The sequence below is a fragment of the Labrus mixtus genome, chromosome 22 (genome assembly GCF_963584025.1).
Source record: "Labrus mixtus chromosome 22, fLabMix1.1, whole genome shotgun sequence".
Lineage (NCBI taxonomy): Eukaryota > Metazoa > Chordata > Actinopteri > Labriformes > Labridae > Labrus > Labrus mixtus.
Window position 1 is genome coordinate 19980751 of NC_083633.1, and position 10525 is coordinate 19991275.

Consider the following 10525-nt stretch of genomic DNA (forward strand, 5'->3'; position numbering starts at 1 on the left):
TATAACGCCTCCAGCTAGTCCAAAATGCAGCAGCGAGGCTTCTTACTGGTTGTAACAGATGAAATCACATCACTCCAATTTTAGCTTCATTACATTGGCTTCCTGTAAGTTTTAGAATCGGTTTTAAGATTTTACTCATTACTTTTAAAGCACGGACGGGGCTGGCTCCAAGCTATATAACAGAGCTGCTGACACCATATGAGCCCGCCCGCAGTCTTAGATCCTCAGGTGGGGGCCTCCTGGTCGTTCCAAAGTCGAGACTTCAAACTAAAGGTGGCCGGGCCTTTTCAGTCAGGGCCCCTGGACTTTGGAACGACCTCCCTGAGGAGATAAGACTCGCAGACTCCCTCAATTACGTACATTTACAGACTTCCTTTTATGTGATGTCGTCTTCTTAATGTCTTTTCTTTCTGGTTTTACTATTTTTATCTTCTTTTACTTCTTACTGTCCTTTTATTTATGCTCTTATCTTAACTCCTCTTATGCTTTAACTTGGTAATTTCTTATCTTACTTACTTTGTCTATTTATGTTTTATATTTATATACTTTTTATTTTTATTAATATTATAGTTTTTTTTTGTTTTGTTTTTTATCCTTTAATCACTTGTTTCTGTTTCTTTTCCTGCTCTTACCTTCTTATTGCTGTTCTCTTTTGATTTGCTTTGAGCTCTTTTAGTTTCTTACATCTTTTTAAATCTTTGGTTCCTCTTGGTCTCAGCTCGTGTTGTTGGGTTCTTATGATGGTTCTTGTGATGGTTCTTATGATGGTTCTTATGATGGTTCTTGTGATGGTTCTTATGATGGTTCTTATGATGGTTCTTGTGATGGTTCTTGTGATGGTTCTTGTGATGGTTCTTGTGATGGTTCTTATGGTGGTTCTTGTGTTGCCTGGGTTCTTGTGATGGTTCTTATGATGGTTCTTATGATGGTTCTTATGATGGTTCTTGTGATGGTTCTTATGATGGTTCTTATGATGGTTCTTGTGATGGTTCTTGTGATGGTTCTTGTGATGGTTCTTATGATGGTTCTTATGGTGGTTCTTGTGTTGCCTGGGTTCTTGTGATGGTTCTTATGATGGTTCTTATGATGGTTCTTGTGATGGTTCTTATGGTGGTTCTTGTGTTGCCTGGGTTCTTGTGATGGTTCTTATGATGGTTCTTGTGATGGTTCTTGTGACGGTTCTTGTGATGGTTCTTGTGATGGTTCTTGTGATGGTTCTTATGATGGTTTCTTATGATGGTTCTTGTGATGGTTCTTGTGATGGTTCTTGTGATGGTTCTTATGATGGTTCTTGTGATGGTTCTTATGGTGGTTCTTGTGTTGCCTGGGTTCTTGTGATGGTTCTTATGATGGTTCTTGTGATGGTTCTTATGATGGTTCTTGTGATGGTTCTTGTGATGGTTCTTATGATGGTTCTTGTGATGGTTCTTATGGTGGTTCTTGTGTTGCCTGGGTTCTTGTGATGGTTCTTATGATGGTTCTTATGATGGTTCTTATGATGGTTCTTGTGATGGTTCTTATGATGGTTCTTATGATGGTTCTTGTGACGGTTCTTGTGATGGTTCTTGTGATGGTTCTTGTGATGGTTCTTATGATGGTTCTTGTGATGGTTCTTATGGTGGTTCTTGTGTTGCCTGGGTTCTTGTGATGGTTCTTATGATGGTTCTTATGATGGTTCTTGTGTTGCCTGGGTTCTTATGATGGTTCTTATGATGGTTCTTATGATGGTTCTTGTGATGGTTCTTATGGTGGTTCTTGTGTTGCCTGGGTTCTCGTGATGGTTCTTGTGATGGTTCTTATGATGGTTCTTGTGATGGTTCTTATGATGGTTCTTATGATGGTTCTTGTGATGGTTCTTGTGACGGTTCTTGTGACGGTTCTTGTGACGGTTCTTGTGACGGTTCTTGTGATGGTTCTTGTGACGGTTCTTATGACGGTTCTTATGACGGTTCTTATGATGGTTCTTATGATGGTTCTTGTGATGGTTCTTATGATGGTTCTTATGATGGTTCTTGTGATGGTTCTTATGATGGTTCTTGTGATGGTTCTTGTGATGGTTCTTGTGATGGTTCTTGTGATGGTTCTTATGGTGGTTCTTGTGTTGCCTGGGTTCTTGTGATGGTTCTTATGATGGTTCTTATGATGGTTCTTATGATGGTTCTTGTGATGGTTCTTATGATGGTTCTTATGATGGTTCTTGTGACGGTTCTTGTGATGGTTCTTGTGATGGTTCTTGTGATGGTTCTTATGATGGTTCTTATGGTGGTTCTTGTGTTGCCTGGGTTCTTGTGATGGTTCTTATGATGGTTCTTATGATGGTTCTTGTGATGGTTCTTATGGTGGTTCTTGTGTTGCCTGGGTTCTTGTGATGGTTCTTATGATGGTTCTTGTGATGGTTCTTGTGATGGTTCTTGTGATGGTTCTTGTGACGGTTCTTGTGATGGTTCTTGTGACGGTTCTTATGATGGTTCTTGTGATGGTTCTTGTGATGGTTCTTGTGATGGTTCTTATGATGGTTCTTGTGATGGTTCTTGTGATGGTTCTTATGATGGTTCTTGTGATGGTTCTTATGGTGGTTCTTGTGTTGCCTGGGTTCTTGTGATGGTTCTTATGATGGTTCTTGTGATGGTTCTTATGATGGTTCTTGTGATGGTTCTTGTGATGGTTCTTATGATGGTTCTTGTGATGGTTCTTATGGTGGTTCTTGTGTTGCCTGGGTTCTTGTGATGGTTCTTATGATGGTTCTTATGATGGTTCTTATGATGGTTCTTGTGATGGTTCTTATGATGGTTCTTATGATGGTTCTTGTGACGGTTCTTGTGATGGTTCTTGTGATGGTTCTTGTGATGGTTCTTATGATGGTTCTTGTGATGGTTCTTATGGTGGTTCTTGTGTTGCCTGGGTTCTTGTGATGGTTCTTATGATGGTTCTTATGATGGTTCTTGTGATGGTTCTTATGGTGGTTCTTGTGTTGCCTGGGTTCTTATGATGGTTCTTATGATGGTTCTTATGATGGTTCTTGTGATGGTTCTTATGGTGGTTCTTGTGTTGCCTGGGTTCTTGTGATGGTTCTTGTGATGGTTCTTATGATGGTTCTTGTGATGGTTCTTATGATGGTTCTTATGATGGTTCTTGTGATGGTTCTTGTGACAGTTCTTGTGACGGTTCTTGTGACGGTTCTTGTGACGGTTCTTCTGATGGTTCTTGTGATGGTTCTTGTGACGGTTCTTATGACGGTTCTTATGACGGTTCTTATGACGGTTCTTATGATGGTTCTTATGATGGTTCTTGTGATGGTTCTTATGATGGTTCTTGTGATGGTTCTTGTGATGGTTCTTGTGATGGTTCTTATGATGGTTCTTGTGATGGTTCTTGTGATGGTTCTTATGGTGGTTCTTGTGTTGCCTGGGTTCTTGTGATGGTTCTTATGATGGTTCTTATGATGGTTCTTGTGATGGTTCTTATGATGGTTCTTGTGTTGCCTGGGTTCTTGTGATGGTTCTTGTGATGGTTCTTATGATGGTTCTTGTGATGGTTCTTATGATGGTTCTTATAATGGTTCTTGTGATGGTTCTTGTGATGGTTCTTATGATGGTTCTTGTGATGGTTCTTGTGATGGTTCTCATGATGGTTCTTGTGATGGTTCTTGTGATGGTTCTTGTGATGGTTCTTATAATGGTTCTTATGATGGTTCTTATGATGGTTCTTGTGATGGTTCTTATGATGGTTCTTATGATGGTTCTTGTGATGGTTCTTATGATGGTTCTTGTGATGGTTCTTATAATGGTTCTTGTGATGGTTCTTATGATGGTTCTTATGATGGTTCTTGTGATGGTTCTTGTGATGGTTCTGATGATGGTTCTTGTAATGGTTCTTGTGATGGTTCTGGTGATGGTTCTGGTGATGGTTCTTATGATGGTTCTTATGATGGTTCTTATGATGTTCTTGTGATGGTTCTTATGATGGTTCTTGTGATGGTTCTTGTGATGGTTCTTGTGATGGTTCTTGTGATGGTCGGGTTATATATGTCTGTTGGGTATCGTGCACTTTGGGTTCTTTTCTGTTGAATTGTATTTAATTATTTTTAGTATTTTACATTTGTTATGTTCTTGCTGTTGTTTCTGTTCTTCTGTGTTTGGTTTAGTTTGTTCTTGTTTTTGCTGTTTGTCAAAGCACTTTGTGAACCTGTGTTTTTAAAAGGTGTTATATAAATAAAGTTATTATTATTGTTATTATATCAAAGTAAACGTGTTACTCTATTCTTTTTGTAGATTATGTGTCCGTCCCAGTCAATGTTCTGGTGAACGACAGAATCGTGGTGGCGTCTGGAGAGTATCACTTCTACAACTGTGCCGCCACCATCAGGAAGAACCAAAACTCACCGTGAGATGCTGACACTAACCGCACACACAAACACACTACACCCACTCGAGTCGCACACAACCTAAGTGACTGCTGTCGTTTCAGGTGTATCGCCTGTGTGACCAGCAAGTGGGGCTGTCAGTGGAACGCTCAGGATCACAGCTGCAGCGACAGCGATGCTGCTGTTTCTGGTGGCCACGTAGTGAAACCACAAAAGGTAGCAGTTTAAAGTTTGTGTTCTGTGTGTTATTTATGTTGATTTGGGGATTTACGTTTTGGACCAGTGGACTTTGAAGATATCAGGATGGGTTTTGGAAGAATTGCGCTGAGCATTTTTCAAGAATTTTATAAAATAGATGTTTAATTAGAGATATGTGATGTTTAGATTTTTAATTAAGTAGGAATAAACTGGGATCTTTGGAATAGATTATTTGCATGAATAATGTTCTGATTATTAAAGGAAGAATGTGCAACTTTTTGATCCAGTACATGTCGCCCTTTAGCACCAGCATTAAACCAAAACAAACTTCTGTTTGGCCACGCCTCCTCCATACTGAAGCCTCCGCCCTCCTCCAGAGACACTCCTCCAACCCCCCTCCACTCCCGTTTGCATGAAGAAGTTATGAATTAGAACGCACCGTAATTAAGCACCATTGAGCGCAAGTGGTGGACAAAATTGTCCTTTGCTCAAGCTACAGTTACCTGTGGTCTGCTTTGTTGTGTTAGCATGCTAATATTAGCACTCTTTAGTTAGCTCGTAGCTTCACATTTCATGTAAACTGACACAGAATGAGCATGATCTAAAAACTCTTACTAACATCCAAATAATCAGTGAGTATGTTCTTCTTCTTTTCTCTAGTTCTTGACTAAAACAGCTTTTATACACAAGGGGAGGAGCCGGCCGTCCCGTCCATGTAAACACGACTCTGACAACAACACAGCCAGCGGGACTCGAGCTTCTCCCTCATTGTAGACAGTCATGACATTAATTGTAATAATAATGAAGCTGTCTTTCTTCAATGAAGCCGGACAGTTGTCCTCAGTTCGAGTCCCCGGAGCCGTTGTTGATTCCCGTTGGCTTTGAAATCCCCATCAGCTTTGAGGGAAGAAACCTGGACAACATGGTGAGATCAATCCCATCATCATTAATGTCTCCTGCTGCGTTGGCTGTCATTAACTTTGAATATAATCTCTCTCTCTCTGTGTCCAGGGTCAGAGGTTTACCATCGGGACAGAGCTGATGAAGTCCACAGAGAAGACGGTCATACAGGAGCAGGGATCAAAGTTCAAGTTCACAGGCTATGAGGTCAGTAGAAAGGCACTTACAGTACAAAGTCATTGTTTTTGTTTATTGGGAAACAAAACACTAAAGCTGCCAGAACACAATCCCAAGCTCTCCTCAGAGGGGGTGAATGGATTTTGTTTTTGGAACCAATTACAGAGCAATAAGAAATTCTTAAAGCGTGTAACACAATAACTCTCATTAGCAACATTTGCATATTAAATTCCGTGTGATAAATCGAGTCAGAGGCAAAGAATGTGAAAGCAGGAGTTGGGATGCTTCGCCGGAGCTGATAATTGAAGTTCCTAATGTTGACGTCAGAACAAATGATTCAAAGCAACTGGAAATCTAAAATCAGAACTAACAGGAAAGCATTCAAATATTAAATTCAAGAAGATAAAAACAGGAAATCATCACTTTGTTTGTCTCTGCAGTGACACATTTGTTGTTTTTCTTTTCCATCTGCACCAAAGTATCTCAATTAAATCATTTTTTTCCCACTTAAGAAGATAGACTCACTGATTTCCTTTTTTTTTTTTTAAAGCATCCCTAAAAATATCTCGCTCCTTGTTTCTGTTTCAAAGCTCAGCTGTGGACGCCACCAGGTGTTCCAACAACATCAGGGGGCGAATCATTCTTGATAATTGGGCAATTAGTGACTCGTTAGTAGTTAATTTCGAGAGTTAATTGAAAAGATTGTGATTCAGAAGGGGTTTTAAACTCGGTTTTCTGCTAGTTTTATTTTAATTTTTGTGCAGCAGATTTTGAATTCTTCAATTCTTATTTATATTGTCATAGTTTATACGTACAGTAGAGTGATTTGTATTTATGTTTTTCTGAATACTTCGGCTCCAGTGTTGAAAGAAGGATTCTTACTTAGTGTCAAATATCAATACTTTACCTTGAAATTTCTCCACTATAAGTTAAAGTTAAGCATTCAAAATATAACTCAAGTATGTATTTATCGTTGACAAAGTCCTCACATTGGTCCCTGCCATGTTTTCAGTATTAAACATGATCATTTTAATGAATATATCCCCTCAATTAATTCAATTTTTAAGTATTTCAGAGTGATACTTGAGTTACATTAAACCACAGAGGAGCTCAAAGTCATCCATGAATGTTGATGGCGCCCCCTAATGGCTGAAAAAAGCAGCAATGATTTTCTCTTAGTCACTGAAGTGCAGGTGGCTTACTGTGTGTGTGTGTGTGTGTGTGTGTGTGTGTGTGTGTGTGTGTGTGTGTGTGTGTGTGTGTGTGTGTGTGTGTGTGTGTGTGTGTGTGTGTGTGTGTGTGTGTGTGTGTGTGTGTGTGTGTGTGTGTGTGTGTGTTTTTTTTTCTCTCTTCTTTCTAACACACCCCTCAGATTTTCCACTTTTCTGCCTCCATTGATCCTCACCTCTTGCTGAGTGTGAAACTGCCAATACATAGTGAAGGGTGTGTGTGTGTGTGTGTGTGTGTGTGTGTGTGTGTGTGTGTGTGTGTGTGTTTGTCACCACTGATTCTCCCCTCATTATTTCTTGTATCTGTCTCTTCATGATACTCTTTGGTCCTCTCTTTTTCTCCTCTCACACATTCTGAAGAAAACCTCCCGTGATCTATGAGTACGGAGCGTGTGTGTGTGTGATTCTGAATGTGTGTGTGTGTGATTCTGAATGTGTGTGTGTCTGTGCTTCTGAATGTGTGTGTGTGTGTGTGTGTGTGTGATTCTGAATGTGTGTGTGTGTGTGATTCTGAATGTGTGTGTGTGATTCTGAATGTGTGTGTGTGTGTGTGTGTGTGTGATTCTGAATGTGTGTGTGTGTGTGATTCTGAATGTGTGTGTGTGATTCTGAATGTGTGTGTGTGTGTGCTTCTGCAGATATAATGCAGATCAGATTAAACGTAACTTGGTGTTGTATCGTTGTCTCATGTTGAGCAGCTTCACCGGGTGCAGAGAGTCGTCTAACCGAGTTATGTCTCTGGCTTGCATTCAAAAAAAAAAAAAATCCATCTTCTGCCAAAAAGTTGTCAATCGATGCAAAATCTGGTCGTTAGCTTCTCTCACAACACCTCTGCACGTTGTCCGTGAGGGGGAGGGGGAGCAGTGGGGGAGGGGGAGCAGTGGGGGAGGGGGAGCAGTGGGGGACGTGTAACAGCCCACTGTGTGTTTAACGACAGTGCAGTTGCACTCAGAGCCCTTCGGTGGGCGCCAAAGTGCACCAAGCCAAAGTCCCTACATCCTGTGCGTTTAACTGACAGTATTGGTTCGGTACATTTGTAAAGGTCGGTGTAATGTCCCCATGAAGTGCTGTAAACATGTATCTGTGTGTGTGTGTGTGTGTGTGTGTGTGTGTGTGTGTGTGTGTGTGTGTTTTGTTTGTGTGCACAGTTTTCGTATGACAAGCAGCAGGAGGTGAACGTTTCCTTCCATATCAAAGACAGAGACACTGAGAGGAAGATTGACAGCACCCTGACAGGTTGGTGTGTCACTAGTACAAACAAACACACACAACACACACACACTTTAAAACACACACACAAAGTCTCACTCCAATCAACAAAGTGCAGTTATTACGCTGTTTGAGTTTTTCTCCCTCTTATATCTATTTCAGTCCCAGTCGAAATATGCAAATCAGCTCTAACCTCTCTTCTTCTTCTTCTTCTTCTTCTTCTTCTTCTTCTTCTTCTTCTGTCTCTCCGACAGTCGTGCTGTACAACTGCTCAGTGGGAAGAGAAGACTGCAGTCTGTGTAAACATGCCGACAACAAGTACCAGTGTGTGTGGTGCGCAGCCTCACGCTCCTGTGTTTACCGCGAGCTCTGCCTGTCACCGCAGCCCGCTCAGTGCCCCAACCCGGAAATCACCGATGTGAGACATTACACAAACATTACACCACTTACCTTCATGACACAGTGTTCAACATGAGATGAGCGTCTGAGGGAAATGTGCGACTTTCACTCAGATTTAAATTAAAAAGAAGTTGCTTTGAAAGTTTGAAACTGTTTATGTTTATATCTTATAAGAAGCTGGACGGCGCGGTTTTTATACTTTTTCTTTCCAGCACCAATCGTTCAGTCTTGTTATTGTTTTGATCGAGAGCCCCCTGGTGGCTGAATCTACACACTGTGCCTTTAATGACAGGACATAAATCAAATGATCTGAATGTTTTCCAAGGTGAGAAAAACATAAAGTCAAATGGTTCAAACGCTCATCATGAGGTCACAGAGGTCAACTACCAGGCTCAGGTTTAGTTTCTGGCTTCAGACAGCACCATATCTGCTTTTGTTATTATTTTATTTGCCACTGATGTACCCATTTTGAAAAAGAGATTACAAAATCTCACTGAGACTACCTGGTAAAATAAAGGTAAAAAAATATATATATGCCACCACCCATAAAATGTTAGCGTTTCTTTGCTATGCTGTACTCACTGACTTCCTCTCCTGCTGCAGATCATCCCTCGATACGGCCCGCTGAACGGCCGCATCTCCGTGACGATCAAAGGCTCCAACATGGGAATCAAGAAGGAGGACATCAAGAAGATCACCGTGGCCGGAGTGGACTGTGTCCACCAGGAGGACAGATACTCCGTCTCCACCAGGTCATCTGACACATTACAGCAGATACATGAACCCTTTAAAACCATTTTTTACTAAATATTAATTTAATGTCACCACTTTCTTTGTGACATTTCATATATTTCAATGAAACATCATCTGAGTATTTTGACTGTATTTTAACTTCCTGTAAAATGTGACTCATCCTGCACTCAGGGGCATTTACAAAATGTTCAACCAATTAAAAAGCTTCAAGTCGAAGCTAACGATCCAATTTCATCCCATTCTTTCCTGCATGTCATTCTCAACTCTCTTGCCCCCTGCTTTCTGACTCTATCCACTGTCCTGTCTCTAATGAAGGCATTAAAAGCCCCAAAAATCAACCTTAAAAAAACACAGTTACACATCAGTTAGATATTCCTGTTCTGTTTCATCGTGTAGATGTTGATTCTGACGTGCTTTTTGAGTTACAGTTTGCACAACATCTTTAGATTACATGAGTTTGACACCTCTGATGTTTTTTAAACCCCTCCCTCTCTTCCTGTCCACAGTGTGGTGTGTGAGATCGGCCCAGCGAGGCGAGCCCCGCCGTCCGACATCCCGGTTGAACCGACCCACAGCGGAGCGGTGGAGATAGAAGTTGAGGGAGGGAGGACGGGAAAATCTCAGGTCATCTTCACCTATCGGGTACGTCTGATCAGTCAATTTAAAACCTAACACAGTATCTGTTTGTGAGTATAAACTATGATACAGCCGTTATCTTTACCGGGTTTACCTATTTCAGCCCTGCTCAGAACAGGCTGTTTCTGTGTCTGTAGCTTTAAATGTGTAAATGAGCTGTGTCTGACCCCGCCCCCTCTCTGGAAGGGCTCGGGTGTCTCGGTCTTTCTCGCTCCATGTCCTATTGTTTACGGTGAGAAGGCAGACTCAGAGGGCAGAACAAACACCTAGCTGTGGGAGTGTCACCCACCTGGGGGAGGGGCTACTGCCCTTTGTGATGTCATGAAGGGAAAATCTCCAAACGGCCTGTTTGAGCACACATTTTCTGAAAAGAGGAGCAGGTAGAAGACAGAGAGGATGGACTTTTCTCATCATTGGGGGGTTTGGAGACAGACACATATTAGAGTTAGAAAGTGTTTTTCATGATATTTAAAGAAACCTTTTCTCTAACATGTGATTTTCCAGATGTGCGAGCATCAGAAACATCTTGTTACTTGAAACATTTCACTTCCTGAAACCTTGTGTGACACAAACACTTCAATCCCCGCAGATCAGATCCCTGAAACATTAAAAGCTTTATGACAAACTTGAAGCACTCAGCCTTCTTTTTTAGTGCTGTGCA

The 10525-nt window shown here is 41.2% G+C and overlaps 1 protein-coding gene across 1 annotated transcript in view; it reads left to right on the top strand.

Annotated features, from left to right (window-relative positions):
* The window catches only part of plxnb2a.1 (plexin b2a, tandem duplicate 1), a 146842-nt gene that overhangs the window by 114615 nt on the left and 21702 nt on the right, over positions 1–10525 (top strand). Inside the window, exons 13-20 of the mRNA XM_061030311.1 lie at positions 4272–4383; positions 4468–4579; positions 5388–5486; positions 5573–5668; positions 8016–8103; positions 8331–8494; positions 9079–9227; positions 9735–9870. Coding sequence (XP_060886294.1) covers positions 4272–4383; positions 4468–4579; positions 5388–5486; positions 5573–5668; positions 8016–8103; positions 8331–8494; positions 9079–9227; positions 9735–9870 — 956 coding nt within the window. The remainder of the gene's footprint in view (positions 1–4271; positions 4384–4467; positions 4580–5387; positions 5487–5572; positions 5669–8015; positions 8104–8330; positions 8495–9078; positions 9228–9734; positions 9871–10525) is intronic.